Here is an 18,983-nt window from a genome sequence, read left to right as displayed (position 1 = left end):
GCTAACACAGTGAGGACGGTTGACAACAGCATTTTTTAATATATAAGACTCTAATAGAGGGATTATAGAAACACATTTAATATATAATAGTGAACTTTAGTGTACTTACTGTGAAAATAGCACATTTATTTAGAGAGGGAGTTTATGTCCAAAGTTCTTATTGATGTTTTGAAATACATCCATTTCTGTCTCTTGCTGTAATTGCTGTAATTGTTACCAAGAAAAGGAAAAGTACCAACCATTCTCCTTGAGTCCTTATCCAAAGTCTTCTCTTTGTGATTGATATTTCTCAGAGTCATCTAGAATGTCACATTAGTAAAATATTCTAGAAAAACATAAGAGTTTTTGTATTGTGAAGTCTACATTTGCCTGCATTCATGCCTTGTGCACATGGCTTGCCGTTCGATCCTCCACGTACCCTCCTCATAAGTACAGTGACATATGGTGCATTCGTCGGTCTTTACTTCTCTACCAGCTGGGATGACAGCAGTTTCTGCAAAGCAGTTTGGGCCTGGAATGCAGAAAAACATTTCATACTATTGGTTGCATAAATGTACAATGTAAAATATTAGATAAATAGCACTACACTGTGTTTCATTTACCCTCTTAGGAAGTATAGTTAGAAAATCCAGAACTAGAAACACAAAGAACACCAACTTTTTTTCTGAATTGAAACCACTGTTACCTAACATTTTAGGACTAAAGCATTACTATTTTCACATGTAGACTACTCCATTTGGTGGGGGCTTTTTAGAAACTACATCTATAATTATCAGATTTAACTAATGTTAAATAATTACTGAAAGAGCATAGCCAACCAGTAGCTCCAGAACGAGGCTCACTCTTCTTGACAGTCTTAGCAGAGAGAATGCAAACAAGAAAACGGTCATCCCACAACTTCCCACTTGTATTAAAACATCAGATATCACAATTACCAGGAATTCTGTTCAGTTACTGGCTTCAGGCCCCAACACCAGAGTTCCAGTTTAGGGGCCAAATAAGTAAGTTCTTAGGTGATGTTAATGCTTATCTGGAGACCACACAGTTAGAGCAGTACCCGCTGTTACTATGCAGGGGTATGTCTTTCACAGTCCTTAAGAACCAAGAATGCCTGTAAGCCTTGCTAGTAACACCAAGTAAAAGCTGACAGTAAGCCTTTGGTGCTTAAATTTAGGTATAAATTCAAGGGCATGAAAAATGAACAGGAAAAATATTTCCAGTGTGAGTTGAAACTAATGCTATTATAAAAGATTACTTGTTTGGGCCTCAGTTCTCTTAAGTAAGCAGCATTTACCTTCCACTTACTTTCCACCTCTTGGGGATATCCAAGGGCAAACCAGAAGGTATCATGCAAACTCCCAAAAAAGGGAAGCAACAAACTGAACTGTCCTACCCAGCTGTGATACCTGTGAACCACAGCAATGACTAGCATGACACCATAATCCTAAGGGTACTGTTGACACACACACCTTGATGATAGCAACAGCTCTCTAATTGTACATAAGGCCAACTCAACAAGAGGGAAATCATGCCTGGTACTGGAAATCTAGGGATAGTTAGTCCATGGATCTTGGAAGAGAACTTGCAACTGCTACTTTACTAAACCATAATAATCCCTTACTGCAATCTAAATATTGGTCCTTATACCCACAGATGAATATAGTCCTTATCTCTCATCAAGGAAACTTCTCTTTGCAATAGATGGAGATCATTACAGAAAAGCAAAACTAATAAAAATTCACAATTATGAAGCACAGTCCCAACCAATACATTTATAATACAACTTCTGCACCCAAGGTTCAGAGGTTATTGCAAAAGAGGGGACAGAAAACTTTTCAAAGCCAGAGGATAAGGGAGTTTGCTGTGATATTATCCTTATGAATGTCAGAAGCAACATCCATTAAGCCTCATTAATATGGCTGCCTAAACATGAACTAAACAAAGATAATATCAATAGACACACAAGATGGAATGCTTAGGAGGCTTCAACTCTAGGCAAAGAACTACAGGCAACTGAGAAATAATGAGAGTAGAAGTCAAGTCAAGGGAAGAACATACCAATTGGTTATCCAATAACAAGTGTTAACCCTGAAAACATATACATATGTAGGTAGCATATAGAAATAAGCCATTGCTTTTATGTCTGTAGAAACACACACATATAACAACAGATTTTTAAAATGGCAATGAATATGAAAGAGAGTAAGGGAGAATTTGAAGGAAGCTTCAGCAATTGCCCCTTTGGGATGATGGTATAGGGATCTCCTGGTTGGACTAGGGGTAGATAGACATGGGAACTTGAGGGATTGTCTTGGGGGCAAAGGGGGAAAGTGTTGAGATGACTGGAAAGAGGGATTTTACAGAGTGGGGTAGAAGCCTGATACAGTGGAAACTTCCATTAGTCTACAAGGATAGCTACAGCTAAGACTCCTGGCAACAGTAGATGTATAGCCTGAAGTGGATATCTCCAGTGACTGGATTGGTGACAACCTCCGTTGTAGTCAGAAAGCCTTCATCCAGTGATTGATGGAGGTAGATTCAGAGACCAGTGGCCAAACCTTGGGCTGAGCTCAGGGGAGTCTTGCTGAGGAAAGGGAAGAGGAATTGTAGGAGCCAGGAGGTAAGGGTGTCATGCACATCACAGGAAAACCCACAGAAATGGCGAGCCTGGTTCATGGGAGCTCACAGAACTGTACCATCTACCAGGGAATTTTGCATGGGACCAACCTAGACCCTCTGCATAGATGTGACGGTTGTGTATCTTGGCCTATTTGTAGGACTCCCAGCAACTGGAACAAGGGCTGTCCCTGATGCTTTTGACAGGCTCTTGGGATCCTATTCCTCATGCTGGATTGCCTTGTCCAGTCTGAATACATGGGAGGTACTTGGTCTTATGGCAGCTTGATGTATCATGCTTTGCTAACACTCATGGGAGGCCTGCCTCTTTCTGAGAAAAATATGCAGGAGGGGTTGATTGAGGGAAGGAGTGGGGGGAAGTGGGAGGAGAGGAGGGAGGGAAGGCTGTGTTGGAATATAAGATAAATAAACGAATTAAAAATAAAGACATATAGATTCAGCTTTAATTTTTCTCTTGATTTCTAAAATTTTTTATCCCAATCACATTTTCCCCTCTCTCCTCTCTTCGCAGTTCTTACCCCCAGTACACCTCCCCAATCTACTTTGCCTCCTTTTTCTTTAGAAAAGGGAAGACCTCCCATGTATTTCAGCCAGCCATAGCATATCAAATTGCAGTAAGACTAGGTACCTCCTCTCCTATTAAGGCTAGACTGGGCAACCCAGCAGGAGGAAAGGGTTCTAAGAGCAGGCAACAGAGTCAGAGACAGTCTCTTCCCCCACCATTAGGAGTCCACAAGAGGATCAAGCTATACAATTCTAATATTTGTACATAAGGCCTAGGTTTGTCCAGTGCAACTGGTTCAGTTCTCTAGTTGGGAGTTTAGTCTCTGTGAGCCCCTATGAGCCTAAGTTAGTTGATTCTGTGGGTTTTCTTGTGACATCTTGGCCCTTCTGGCTCCCACAATCTTGTCTAATTTTTGGCTATGGGTCTCTGCATCTGTGTTTCCATCAATTGCTGTGTGAAATCTCTCTGATGATAATTGGGCTAGGGACCAATCTATGAATATAACAGAATATCATTGGGAATTATTTCTTTGACTTTTTTTTTTTTTGACAGTCATGTTTGGTTCTATATGGGTCCTGGCACTCCAGGCATTGTCAGGGGTGGGCAACCTCTCATGGCATGGGTCTCAAGGCGCACCAGTCATTGGCTGGCCACTCCCATAAATTCTGTGCCCTCTTTGCCCCAGCATATCTTGTAGGCATGGCCAATTGTAGGTCAAAAGTTGTGTGACTGGGTGGGGATCCCAGTCCCTCCACTGGAAGTCTTGCCTATTTAGAGGTGATGACTGTTTTATGACTGGGAGCTAGATAAACTTCCCTTTTAATAAAGTAGCCTGCCTTGAGTTGTTTTGATATAGTTTATGATCTAATACACCTTGCTTGAAGATCAGAATACTAAGCTTGCCACAGCCATAGAGGCCATGCAGTGGTGGAACATATTTTTAATCCCAGCACTAGAGAGATCAAGGTCTTATGTGGCATTCAGTCTTCAGCCACACTGAGGATAGGATTCACCCCAGCCTTGGTAAAGTGCAGTCTGAGATTGGAGTCTGAGGATTCTTGAAGACAGGATCACCCTTTCAGTCTGAGGTAGAGGTATGAGCTAGTAGCTGGCTGCTTTGATTTTCTGATCTTCAGCTTGAACCTCAATATTTGTCTCTGGGTTTTTAATATTCATACTACATTGAGTATTTTGTTATAATAATAAAAAATTGGTTAAGACAGACATTTAAATAATATATGAGGTTGGCTTTTTTCATACAAAATAACTTTTAGAATAGAAAATTATTTTTCTGTTATCATTTTTGGATGGTAACTTTTAATTGGAATTGTACATCATGTTGCTTGTTTTCTTGCTTAAGATATTTAATCTATAATACATATATTAAGACACTACTACTCTTGTAGTTTAGAAATTATTTTGGGTCAAAATGGTATAAAATGCTTGGTAAATTATATTAATCTTACTCAAATTTAAATTTCAGTAATAGTTTCCAATTATCTACAGCTTTTATATTTCAAGTAGCAATGGTATAAATTAGCCAAGTTATGGGACATTTTTACACTGTAGGAAAATGTATTGCTGTGATTGGTTCAATAGAATGCTGAATAGCCAATAGCAAGAAAGAAGCTAGTTGGGAATTACAGAGGCAATGAGGATTCTGGCAAGAAGAGAACCAGAGAAGCCAGTCAGACACACAGAATGGGACAGAGCTGAAAGCTATGTGGTAGAACATAGAGTGACAAAATTATGGGTTAATTTAAGTTATAAGAGATACTTGGGAACAAATCCAAGCTATAGTCCAGGCTCTCCTAATTAATAAGTCTTTGTGCCATTATTTGTGAGCTGGCTGGCAGAACAGAGAAATACTCATAAATATATGTGTCTCCAAGTGTAGATTCTCTTACTTACTTTATCAAGCATAGTAATTTGTGGTGATATATTACTTATGAATTATTAAAACTGGCCCTCAGGAAGCGAAGTCAGCCTCAAGCTATAGAGATCAAACAGTGGTGATACCTTAATTCCAGAAGCCAGAAACTAGGAGGTGGTGGTACACACCTTTATTCATAGGATTCAGGATTAAGAGTTAGATGGATCTCTGTGAGTTCAAGGCTACCCTGATCTACACAAGATTGATCCAGTCCAAAAGAGAAATGGCTTACATAAATATGATCTTAGCATCTGGGGTCACATGCCTTTAATCTCAGCACTAGAGGGGCATAAAAGGTAGAGGCATGGTCTTCAGTAGTTAATATTAGGCATTCCTTCTCCAGGCCCATTGAAGATAGGAAGTCATTGAAGTCACAGGATTCTCCAGCCATACTAAGGAGAGGCAGCAGTCTGAGGGTTTGGTGGAGCCAACATCACCTGAGGTAAAATAAGAGCTAGTGACCAGATGCTTTGATTTTCTGATCTTCAGCTTGAAGTCTGAACCCCAATATCAGTCTCTTTCTCTTTTATTTTTCACGTTATAGTAATTAAAACTTTCAGGTTTTGTATTTGATTTAAATCAGACCACATGATTGCAAAGATGGTAGTCTGAAAAGGTATGACACTTCACACAACATTCCATAATAGTAGTTTTATATAATTATACCGCAATACTGAAAAGGAGCAGCTATGGCATAATGTTTGTACATCTTGGTTATTTTTTTATTTATTGAATTTTTAATAGTCAATACCATAATAAACAAAAAAACCTGTTTCGTTACCCATGAACGCTTACTCATGCCATGCTTCACAGGTCATATTACTCTTCTCCCCACCACCTTTACCACCTCAGCACCATTATAGTATTATTTTCTATATCTATAGTTGTATCATGAAAAGCACATTATATAAACAGAGCCATACAGCAGGTTAGTCTTTTGAGATTGACTATAGAAACTCAGCACAAGTCTTTACAGATCCCAAGTAGGGAGTTCATTTCTTCTTATAGATAAGACATACTTCATGCCATGAATAAACTGCAGTTGAGCCATCTACCTATTGAGAGACAAGTACAACTTTTTGGACATTCTATGTAATGTCTATAAACATTGCTATATATTCCTGGTGAAAATAAAGTTTTCATATCTCTAAGGTGAATGCAGCAGAGAACAATTGCATGTTTGTATGTTAATTGCACTTTTAGTTTTATAAGAAACTGCCAACTAGAACTATTTTTGTGGGCTGACTAAGCCTCAGTGGGCCTGACAGCCGACCTAGAGCATGAGCAGTAGATATCTCTTGATAGTTGGCTAAGAGCATGCACAGTAGATATGTCCTGACAGTGTGACTGGGTTTGCCAGAGGGCCTTGACAACAGCAGGGAGTCTGACAAGAGATGATGTGGACCTATGGACAGCAACCATGTCATCTCAGCAGATGACAGCTTAGTGGATCTCTTCCCCCGAGGCCAGGCTGGGGAGTATATAAGGCTAACCCCTTCCTGGAATAAACTGAGCTTGTTGTTTCTACTTGTTCCTGATGCCTGTGACACAACCTGTCAGGATGCTACAACATCTGGCGCCCTGCAATGTGGGGCTCCACATGGGTATTGAGCCCCCCCCCCCCGGATTGCTGTCATTGTTGTCATTGCCTCAGTAATTTTTTGTGTCACCATTTTTGCCCTTTTCAATGACCCAATCTTGTATTGGTCTTGGTGCTAGATAGCGCCCCTGATCAGTGTTTTTTGATAGGTAGCCCCTCTGTATTAAGTGCTCTTTCCATCCCACTGTGGGAGCCCTCTCTTCTTTTGGTGTTCGTCTTTGTTTGTCTTGTGAAAGTGATAGGAAGGTATAGATTGTCTTGGTTTCCCTGGTACCTCCTTATAAGGACTGATCCCCCAGGAGGTCTGTATAGACAGACAGGAAGTGATGTAGCTGGGCAAAACCAGGATATAAGCAGGGAGAAACAGGAAATCGCTCTCTTCTCTGCTGAGATGCTTAGGAGGTAAGGTGTGCTGTGGCTTGCTCCTTCTCTTTGATCTCTCAGCATTTCCCTCTCTATATGGTGCTGGCCCTTTATTATCTAGACCAAATAAGAACTGCTTTTACAACCAGGTCCTCCCCCCGCCCCCGCTACCGTCCCCAAACTATGGGTGCCTACACCTTCCCTGCAGTACCCATGCAGGGACCTATCATGCTGTTTCCCCATCACAGCAAACACTTTGCCACCTATCTCAACTGTGATACCACAGGGTTTGAGCATGGCCTTTTCAGTGAACTCAGGCCCTAACACAGCCGTTCAGCAATGGATACCCACTGCTTTGGCCCATCTCTGCCTCATTCACAAAGTGGCCAGTGAGTCTGGTTCCAGTTTGCTGTACTTCAAACATATTTTGGGCAATGAATGATGCATTTACATATTTATCAGGCTATACATGTATTACTGACTTTGATAAAGGACATGCCATTGTTAGCATATGACCCCTCACAGCAAATACCAAGCTATTTGTCTCACCCCCCTACAAGGTTTTTATTAGTTCCTCAGAAAGATTCCGTTTGACACAATACATACAAGGGACTTGGATGGACAAGCTCTCCAGTTTTCTCCATATCACTTCCGGATCAGTTTCATCAATTAGACATGACTTTGGAGACCTATTTTTTGATGAGTGTGTGGAGCAATTTAAAAAGACTCCTTGATCTCTCTTGGATCCTTATATATGTTTTACTGTTTGTGGGGGGGGGAGGGTGTCCCTACTTCTTCTCTTGTTTAGATGTCTACTGCAGCATATTCATCAACAAGAGGTGGTCATCAAGGTGACCCTCCAGGTACTAATGGCTTAACGACACTCAGGACAAAACTGTCCTAGAGAGGAGGTGCATGTATGGCTTACTGAGATACTTCCTGATCCACCACCCTCAGAGCTCGCCAGGATTGATGCACTTCTAGGGCTGGTAGTCAACTGACCTAAGACAAGCACAGTCCATTATGCTGAGCCCTCCTGAGTGGGGACAACAAGCCCAGGGCAAAGCACCCTAGCTCCCACTGAGCATGTCCTACAAAAATGACAAAAAGGGTAGAAATGTAGGATAACTAAGCCTCAGTGGGCCTGACAGCAAATCCAGAGCATTTGCAGTAGATATTTCCTGACGGCCAGCCTTCCTGCCAGAGGTGCTTGACAATAGCAGATGAGACATGGCATGGACCTATGGACAGCGACCACATCACCTCATCAGATGCCAGCTCAGTGGATCTCCTCCCCTGGGGCAGGGATGAAGTGTATGTAAGAAAGGCCAACCTCTTCCTGGGATAAACTGAGCTTGTTGTTTCCCAGTGCCTATGATGTTAATGTCATGCCTGCTTTCCCTCACCCCCAAGGGACACCCATCAGGATCCTGTAACACCTTTGCTTTAAAATTTATTTTTATTCTTTGAAACTTTCATACTTGTATAGAATGTATTTTAATTTCTTCCACCATTACCTACCTCCAACCCCCTAGGGTCCCTCACTCCATCACCATCCCAAATTCATGTCCTTTGTTTGTTTGTTTTTAATAACCAGCCCACTCAGTATTGCTCATATGTGATTTGTGTGTGATAACACACACTGTGGCATGGGCAACACGTCCCCAAGAAGGGTGATGTTTTTACTTTCAGCAGCAATCAACTATTCATACGACCAAAGGTGTATGTGTGTCTGTGGGGGTCTCTTGGTGGTTTCCTACTCATGCTAGAACTTTGATGAGTTTGATCTTATGCAGAACTTGTGTCAGTAACCTCAGCTGCTGTGAATGGATGTTCAGCAGCTATAGCATGCTCAGAAATGTGCCTTTCATCGTTATTCTTTTTAATCTGTCATCTATTTCATTCGTTATCCCCACTATTCTATGATGTTTCCTAAGCCTTCGATGCAAAGAGAGGTTAATAGGGATGGTTCATCTACAGCTCAACACTTGGAATTATTTATACTTGGTGAATATATATATATATATATATATATATATATATATGCACACACACACATATATATATATATATACATACATAAATATACACACATACATATATACACAAACAAACACACACAGCCACGTATTAAATGCTACCTACTGAAAAAAGTTAAATATATAATTTGAGAGGAACCCAAAATTATAGGCACAGACATATTCTAGAAGGCAGTTTAAGAGCATGTCCATTTAACATAACAAGTTTCCCCAAATGTCAACCTATCAGTTCCCTAGTTATGGGCTTTTGACCAGGTTTACAATATAAATACCATCTGTGGAGCTGGACATCTTCTCATCTACAATCAGAAAGTAATCGGTTATCCCTGTAACCATTATTGCCGCTATTGCACCAGTTGGCACGTCTGTCTTGCCAGGCAATTTGATATTGTATGTAGCTTTCATGGTTCAGCACTGATGGAGACCACTGATGACTTTTCTCCCCTAAAACTCTGCACAGAACTTTCTAATATTATTAAGCAAGTCAGAAGAGAGAGAGTTTCCTGGTCAGTGAAGTTCTATGGGTGGACAGAGCTACTCCCAAAAGACATGAGTAGCAAATAAAAATCTCAGGTGCTAGCCTGGATACTTCCTTACAAGTTACTGGTCAGTGAGTCCTCAGCAACACCCAAAACAAAAGCCATTCCGATTGCTCTTGATTGTCCACCATAGCTAGATGTTATTGTTTAAGGCACTGCTTATCTTGGATGCAGAATGTAGAGAATGGTTTTCTACAGAGATATCAAATTTTACATTCCACCAGAGCCCTATTTATTTGCTTCTGGCATTGTCAGATGTATTAGCTTAAACCATTCTGAAAGAGTAGTAGTACATTCTCAAATTTGAATGTTTCTTTCTTTAATGACTGATAATGACCTTCATTTTTTCCCTTAATCCACTTTGATGTTTTATTTGTAAGAAAATATCTTGTTTGGAGGCTGTTGTGTCGTTTTGGAAAATCATCACCTATCATCATTACAGAAGAACTCAGTAAATGTACATTGCAAACTTTATGGTAACCAATAAAAAAGTGCTAAGAATAGGAAGAATAACAGATACTCTATGGAACCATAAAATGCTCACATGAAATCACAAAGTGCAGAAAAGAACTAGAGACAAAAACAGGAAGAAAACACAAAAGCAACAGAGAGAAAAGTAACAAATGTCACAGATATAAACAAGTCAAATAATAGCAATTATCAAAGTATATTCAATAGGTTGACTATATCAAAAGAGAGATTGTTAGAGAGGATCACAAACAAATCTGATAGAACTTCAGGAGAAATATATGAATCTCTCATACACTTGCAACTACAACAGTTCTATACTAGAATGGACACATGTAGCGAACAGGAAATCAGTGAGGACAGAGGGACCGGGAGAGCATCAGTCATCCATTGGGTCTCACTGGCTTCTGTTCATATCATTAAACAGCAAGAAAACACACTTTTTTTCTCAAGAACATTTGGAATGTTCACTAAGACAAAGCAAGGATGGACATGCAACACACTTTAGAAAGTTGAAGAAAGAAGGAAAATCATACTGTAAGTACAGCACAGTTAGAGCAGTAAGTGTGATTAATCATACTGAACATGCATTACATCACAGCTGTCCTTAAGAGGATAACCCCAAAATACAATTGTACATATCCAATAAGATTGAGGTGCAAGATAAATCCAAAGAGAAATTAAATACTATTTTAAATTACGTTAACAATGAAAATACTTAACACATGAGAGATAGCAAAGTCAAGAAGGGAACATACAGGATTAAATGCATTTAAAAAACATTTTAAATAAAGTATTTAAGTTTCTACCTTAGAACACTAGAAAAGGTAGAGACAGTTAAATCAAAATCAGCAGAAAAAAACGAGTCTTTGATAATGTGGTGCTGAAATCATTGGCTATAAAGGAATAGCAGACTCAATTCACGTGTCCTGAACTTTACACAAAATTAAAGTGCAGGGAGAACACACTTAAAATTCTAACATTTTTTATAAACTAACAGGGCAAAGTTGTCAAAACACAGAATTCTTGGTGAGCTTTTGCATGAAGATGAGTGTGCATGGTCAAGATGGACATGGCAGGACATCCAGCAAATGAAGCACTGACAGGGCAGAGGCAGGAGGACAGTGAGCGAGGACTGCCTGAATTATATAAAAGAGAAAATTGGCACATTTTATTTCATTCAGATGTACGCATTACTCTGTGAAAATGACAAGAAATAGGACAACAAGCTACAAGATGGAAGAAAACATGTTTGCAAGTCTTTTGTCTGGTAAAGGAAAAGTGCCTAGAATATAAAACAGCCAGAGGTGGTAGATTACTCTAATTCCCAGACACAACAGGCATGCACACATGAGCTCAAAGTTACTGTAGCAACATGCGTAAGACCTGCAAATGTTCCAAGCAGACAAAAATCCCAGCAAGGAGAAGGGCAAGTGGGCACAATGTCACATCCTAAATGACACTTGGACATCAGCTACACCCAAAGGAGGCCACTCAGGAGTAGTTGGCCAACACAAAATGGACTCCTTGTTTCTTATGTGTGTGTGCACATGGGTGCTTTTTGTATGTTTTTAATTTTAATTGGAATACAGTTACTTTTACCCCTCTTCTTCACTCCATATGTTTATGGTAAACAACAGATGTCTAATTGAACTTAAGACCTGCCATAAGTCAACAGGAAGGAAATTGTGTGTGGTAAAACCTAATCGAATATTGAGCCTAGTGAAGTAGGCCATGGATTATAGAAGAGAACTTACTGCTGCCTCATTACTAGACCAGCATAATTCCTAATAATACTCAGATATTTTTTCATACAGATTAGTGTAGTTAGCACCCTCCATCAAAGAAGCTGGAGGCCAGTGCTGACAACTGCAACTGGACATGGTGCATAGACCAATGAGTTTTGAGGAGCCCAGTCCCAGTTATTTACTTTTAAAAGAAAATATGAACTGAGGTGGAAGGGAGGTTGGAATATGGAAAGAGTTGGCAGAAGGAAAATAATGTGACCAAAATGTATTATCTGAAAAAAATAAAAATAAATTTATAAAAAGAAAGGCACATCAAAGAGAAATTTAAATAAGTCATTAAGAAGCCTGACTCATGTGAGCACTAGGCAATGAGAAGCAGAGCTGTCTCTCAGTCTTTAACAAAGCAGACCTTTAGAATTCTGGGAAAATCATCTCTTGTAATTACCTGATGGGAAAATGTAAATGCATTAACAATACTGGTGCATGAAATTGGATTTTGGTACTATAGTCACGTAAAGAAAAATGAACACCCATACATTGAGTTGCATTTATAAGGGAGGAAAAAGAATAACCTTAATTTCAATTACTTAATTTTAACATATAATAGATAATCTTCTTAGTCATTTATTTGCTTGGCAATGGGCAAAACAATTTCATAACTATGGAAAGTATATTCAGAAACTATATGTCTAATTGAGTCATATGGGTAGTAAGTAATGATTAATTATATTATTATTGACTAGGCCTAGGTAACTAATGATAGCTAATTCCAAAATAATTCTGTTCTATAACAATAATGTATTCTTTCCTCAGGGACAGTTGATAAATAAACCTCGATAAACTGAATTTTCCTATGCTGGCCTGACTTCAGGATGGAGGGTTGACAGTCATGGAGGCTGTTTCATATGATATGGTCTGCATGCCAGTGTTACTCAAAATCCATGTGCAGACACTTAGTGTGACAGTATTGAAGCAGGGCCATTTCCCAGAAGGAATGAATTATGAAATGTCCTCAGGGCTGGCTGGGCATATCTTATAGAATGGATCTTTGTGTGTGGGTGCTACCATAAGAAAGTACCACTGTGATACAGGTATTCACAAGACACCCTGAACTTGATAGCCACTTGATCTTGGACTTTTCTGCCTACAGAACTGTAAGAAAATAGGCTCTAACATTTCTCAATCATTCAGTCTGTAGTGTCTCACATTATTTGTTTTTATTTTTATTTGTTTGTTTATGCAACCTATGTGTGTGAATGCTAATGGAGGCCAGAAGAATATCAGATATCCTGAAGCTGGAGTTACAGGCAGTTGCAAACCACCATATAGATTCTAGGACATGAACTTGGGCCCTTTAGGAGAACAGCAAGTACTCTTAAAGACTGAACCACCTCTCTAGACCTGTAGTGTTTTGCTAAGACGCAAGTATAAAGGATTGAAGGGCCTAATACCACTGTTAACAGAACTCACTCTTGGGTGGGGTGTTCACAGGAACCTTCCTACCTTTAACATCTGCCAGTGTCGCTACTGGAATGGACAGTCTGTGCTGTACTACGGATACCAGCACAGGGTAACCCATGACAGTGGCTCCTTTTAGCTTGGTCTAGCCTGACAATAAATTACATAGAGGCTCACAAACCCCAAATCAAGCTTGAACCTTGTGAAAGGGTGGGAATTCATGCTGTCCCTGTCTCTAGCAGAACTGCCTCCCACAGTGATGGTACTCAACACAGGGCAGAGGCCAGGGGATCACTGCAGCTCCTCCCCGGCCTCTAATACTTTATCAACACAGACCAGAGCTCAGTATGTCTGTAAAACCTCTGTTGAAATTTTAAACTCAGATAATGAACTGTCATTCTCAACACCCTGCTAAAAATCACAACCCTGTTGATGTGTATGCTACTAGTGATTTTTCTACAATAATGGTAGGACATAGGATATAGAGAGCTGGTGAACAAAGACACAAATAAGTGTGTGAAGTCATGCCCTGTTGCCTTTCACATGTCATTAAACACCCCCACTGCATCGATGCCACTTATTTCAACTTGATGTCTTTGAACTAGTAAACACCACATAAGGATGGATTTGGGGCTATACTGCTCTAAATAATTCCAGATTAGCTAGCTGAGATGGATATCTCCTTATAACACTCTGGCCAGAGCTTCAGATAAGAGCTTCAGACAAGTGACACCTGTTATGCAGGACTAGCTACAACGGTACAGCTATGCTTTAGGGGTTTTTTTTGTTTGTTTGTTTGTTTTGTTTTATTTTTTCCTTACAGGATCCCATAAAGGCACCATAGTGCCATGACAGCAGGAAGTAATTCTAAGAAAAAATTCCCCCTTTCCCTACTATTGGCCTTAAGGGTATTTTTTTTTTCCAGTCCTTGAAAAAAGGATAATTATCACCTGCTTAGGGCTTGGTTTTAAGTTGTGTAGTGTTGGGTATGGAAGATGATGGTCAGACTTGGGCATCTCTTTTAGAGAAGTTTAAGGGTATGGATGAGAAGGATATGGTTGAGATCCGATGTAGGTAGATTAACATATTTTCTTGTGAACTATTTTTAGCAGCTATTAGCTATAGATAACTTACATTGTTAGATTCTTGTATGTTGACTGTGTAGTGTCCTTTTTCTGCGTATGTTGTTTTATACACAAATATAAAACTATGTATGTATGCTTATATATATATACGCTTAAGATATTTTGTACATTGATACAATTTAGAATATTTTGTCATGTTGCACTATACAGTTCTACCTCTAGTCAAGACATTTCAGTTCTACCTCTGTTGTTCATAGGTGTGTGTGTGTGTGTGTGTGTGTGTGTGTGTGTGTATTTGTAGTCATTGTCCTTGCTAAATTATTTTGGGAAGCTTCAGTCATTGAGCAATTATGTTTCTAAGAACTACAGATTATAGTTACCCATGCTTCTTATACCTATGAGGTTGGTCAGATATAGATATTTGATCTTCAAACACTTCAGAGACCCACAGAATGTGCTATTTAAATGTTGAGACACAGACAATTGCTTCTAACAGCAGTGAGCTGTTCCTAAGAGTATGATGGGCACCAATTACACTACTTCTGGAGTTCATTCTGTCCTTGGCTACTGGCCTCCACCTCAACTGCTGTCTTTGGACATGCTGTCCTACTGGGCTATCAGGAGATAAATTTAAAGAGACTTTTAAACCCTGCCAAGTCAGGGTCAGACAGTCTTTCAACTTCCCTGCTTCTGTGTTGGTCTGTCAGATACTCTAGGCCTTAGCCAAAGTTGGTTGTCCCAATGCTGTTCTTCGACCTCGGGTGACTGTCCAGGTAGCCTGCTGTTTCTGTCTTTGCTTATACCTTTTGGAAGGTATAAGCACTTCCTGCCTGCCCTAGTGATGTTATCTTCCTTCTCAGATCTTTGATGAGGTTGAAGATTAGACTGTCACACCTGTTGTCCTCTTTTCTTAGATAGAAACATTAAGTACAAGACTTAAACTTTCTAGATTAGGACAGCTTCCCAATATAACCCTGTTATATCTTTTCCCTGGGACTGGCCATGTAGTATATGTCAATTGCTCTCTATTGTTTTACTGGTTATAGGCCTTAATTTGTTTATGTTTTTACCTCTCCTTCCCCTAGAATGTACTTGATAGTTGCTATCATTGTATATAGTTTTGTATCAAGTCTAAACCTTCTTCTTTAGACTAACAGGAGAATTGTAGCTGCATCTTGCCTGTGAACCTGTAACAGTGACCATACTCTTTGGGTATAGTTACAGGTGTGGATGTGACCTGGTTAAGGGAGAGGAGCAGGAGACAGAGAACCTTGGGTCATGGAGAGCATTAGAGAGGCAGGGTGTACCTCTTTTGAGTAGGAATGTATGATAATTACTTACTGTTACCTGTGTAAGTTCATTTCCCAATAAACACCTATTTATCATCCACCTTGGTTTGTAAAACTCATTATAACTCCTTGCCTACACCTCAGGATAGCAGAAGAGTGAGACAGAACTCCAGATAGTTGAGACACTCTTTGCTTATGTTACAGTGTTTTATTTAGAGACTAGACTGCAGGTGATCTTTCCTTTGAAACCATAAAATTATAATAAAATTACCTCTAAATGGCAAACTTTACCTCCCATATCTGTTTAGTGACAGCTGCTTTTCTTTCTTCCTTCCTGTGAATCAAGCTCCTTAGCAGAGCCCTGATTCCCAAATATGAATTTCTGCCACCATTATCTCTATAGATCAGTGGTTCTCAACTTTCCTAATGTTGCAACCCTTTAATATAGTTCCTCATGTTGGTGTGAACCGAATCATAGAATTATTTTCATTGCTACTTTATAACTAAGTTTACTAGTTATAAACCATAATATAAATATCTTATAAGCAGGATATCTGATATGTGACCCCATAGGAAAGGGTCATTCAGCCTCCAGACCCACAGATAGAGAGGAAGCAAACTCTTACATCTCTATTTCTTTTTCATGTGCTTAAATTCCTAATTCATATGAATTAAGTTCACCAGGCATAATCTCCAAAGGAGAGGAAAATTTGTTTTTTTATGATGCATTTTCCCTGTAATTTATTTAAGAGTGAAGCAACTAACGCTTGAGTTTGTATGTGCATGTGTTTGTGCATACACATTGTACATCTGCACACACCAAGTATGTGTGTTTCTCTGTTAATCTACTACAAAGTCATTTTTAACTAGAAGAGTTAAAGGAGAAAATATAGCCAATGACTCCAAAGCAAGAATGAAAATGAAACAAGTTTAGGTTCTTCAGAGAAACAACAGAGCCCTTTAAAGGAAAATGTGGGAAAACTCCCCCACCAAATCATCTCCTGTTCCCAGCATGGTGCTCCTGCTTCCTAAGGTCTGCTGCTTCTCCCTGGGCTCCTGGAAGCTGCTCAGAGTTCTTTAGTCATTCTATCCCAACCTGATGTGGTATATCATACACCAGTCAATCTTCACAAAAAGTCATGAAGTTAGACACAATTTGGGCCTGGTGTGATGGCACATGACTTTAATCACTGTGGTCAGGAGGCAGAGGTAGGTGTCTGAGTTCAAGGAACCAAGAGTGTCCCACAAAGTTTATCTGAGTGTGTGGGCATTCAGTTCCTTCTTACCATCTCCACTATCTGCCTGTTTCAGGGACCATGTCCTAAGTGCAGTCACTAATGAGTTAGTGATCTAAGATTAGACTCAATGATGAGACTGTCTCAAACTCACACTGTTAGCAGCTCTGTTTTTCTCCCAGATAGAACTTAGAGAATTACACTAGAAAAAAAATACTTCATAAAAAATGTTTTGCTGCTCTTGTAACATTGAACCTTTGTAGTTTGAAAGGGTTTCCAGAAGAATCCTAAATATTTATGGAGTATTACATTATGGAATGTGATTTAATGAGGTTACCCTCTTTAATAACTAAGTGGAATTTTCCTGCACTTTTCTTTGCAGAGTTGTTTTTAATGAGGCTGTGGTTTAGAATTATCCTAATTTTATTAAATTTATTGAGTTATTCTGATTTTATATGCTAATTTTAGTTAATATATATATTACTTGCTTCTCAAAACCTTGCAAAAGTCATTCTGTAACTAAATAATTTAATAGATAGCTCACTTTTAACATGTGTTTCACGCCATTCAAATTCTGTTATTTCTTTTGAGTCGTTATCAGTAAGGTCAGAAAATAGCCCACCTAATTGAGACTTTAATCATTTATGATTATCGAGTTATATAATATCTACCATAATAAATTTATCTCCACAACTATGGTGTCCTCTGTATATTTCATAATTTTGTAAGCTAGTGCTTTTAATCTTTTATTTTTGACCTATTGAAAGCCACTGTTTTATTGCTGTGGTCAAGGAATTTCCTTTCAGGTTTGTCATTTTTTTTCTATATTCTTCTACTATTTTCCATTTTGTTTAGTTTCTCATGTTCAGGCTTCTATGTTTCTGTCCCTTAGGTTTCTGTGCTGACTCATGTTTGCTCTTGTTTAGAAATGAAAATAGTAATCTGGATTGCAGTGAGTGGAGCTCCTGCTGGAATTTAGAGGGTCTGGGGGGTCTATACCCACAGCTCACCTCACCCTTCCCTGCTTTTGCCCTCCCAGGTGCACACCTCTGCTTCCTTCCTCCAGTGGTCTCAGTGGTTCCTCAAACACAAGGAGGACCCCTTTCTGTTGCTCTAGGCCTGGCCACAACTGTGCCTGCAGGGCCACCAATCTGTCTTTCTCCTCTCTCTTCCTGATACTTGAGGTTTGCTGTGAGTTGTGCTATCTCCCCTCCACACCCAAGGGAGCATCTTACATTGACTCTTCCCACCCTTCTTTGTGACATGACTCCAGTAAAACAAAAATTGTGTGTGTGTGTGTGTGCATGCACGCACGAGCGCGCACGCACATGTGCGTGTGTGTGTGGGGAGTGGTTCCATTGGAATTGCACATAACTTTGAAGTTTTCATGGAAAGCATTGAAACTTTTAGCAGATTTTGATTTTAGGAGTTGATGAAAATTCAGACAATAATAAAGGTGGAGTTGAAGCTTTTGATTGCCATCCATCTGATATGTAAAGAAAAGAAACAAGATTCTGCCAATGACTGTTGAGTGTTTCCAGGGTTGTGTGAGAAAGCTGTCCACTGACTCCAGCAGGGGAAAGCTGCAAGTGGGGGAGCTGAAGGCTCCAGAGGGACTGCAGTGTCTGCCTGTAGACTGCCTCTCTCCTCCTCTGTCCCCTCCCTCCACACCTCCCCTCCGGCTGGCAGCCTCTCCCCTTCCTGATCTTTACAATGATGATATAAGAAAAAGTGTGGGCTGTGTGTTGAAGAGAAGACAAATGGAGGCAGTAGATGGCATATTGGTGTGAAATAACCTGTACAGCTGCTTTTCTCTTTCTAATTTGCTTTTCAGTGGCCTCGTGTGACTGCAGTGTTAGTGGCATGGCACAGGATAGGGAGCTTTTCAGAACCTCTCCTGGACATCTAATTAGAAGTGGCACAAACTTCTAGCTTTCCCGTTAAGAGCTTGCTGCTTCCATTTGTTTGTTGTCTGTTTTGTGAGTTAAAGCAGTGAGAAGTCAGTGACTACACTGCCAGCTCATTTTCAAGTTTATGGCATGTGTGGATGTATTCTTAAATATTTATACACAATTACTTTATGC

At 39.7% G+C, this 18,983-nt stretch overlaps 1 protein-coding gene across 2 annotated transcripts in view; it reads right to left on the bottom strand.

Annotated features, from left to right (window-relative positions):
- Positions 1-207: 207 nt before the first annotated feature.
- The window catches only part of Vwc2 (von Willebrand factor C domain containing 2), a 128,906-nt gene continuing 110,130 nt past the window's right edge, over positions 208-18,983 (bottom strand). For both annotated transcript variants that reach the window (XM_051200697.1, XM_051200698.1), the window contains one exon: positions 208-511. In XM_051200697.1, coding sequence (XP_051056654.1) covers positions 360-511 — 152 coding nt within the window. In that variant the 3' untranslated portion in view covers positions 208-359. The remainder of the gene's footprint in view (positions 512-18,983) is intronic.

The sequence above is a fragment of the Phodopus roborovskii genome, unplaced genomic scaffold, assembly GCF_943737965.1.
Source record: "Phodopus roborovskii unplaced genomic scaffold, PHOROB, whole genome shotgun sequence".
Classification (NCBI taxonomy): Eukaryota; Metazoa; Chordata; class Mammalia; order Rodentia; family Cricetidae; genus Phodopus; species Phodopus roborovskii.
Note: the sequence above shows the minus strand (reverse complement) of the source record. Positions and strands in the feature narration are given on the sequence as shown.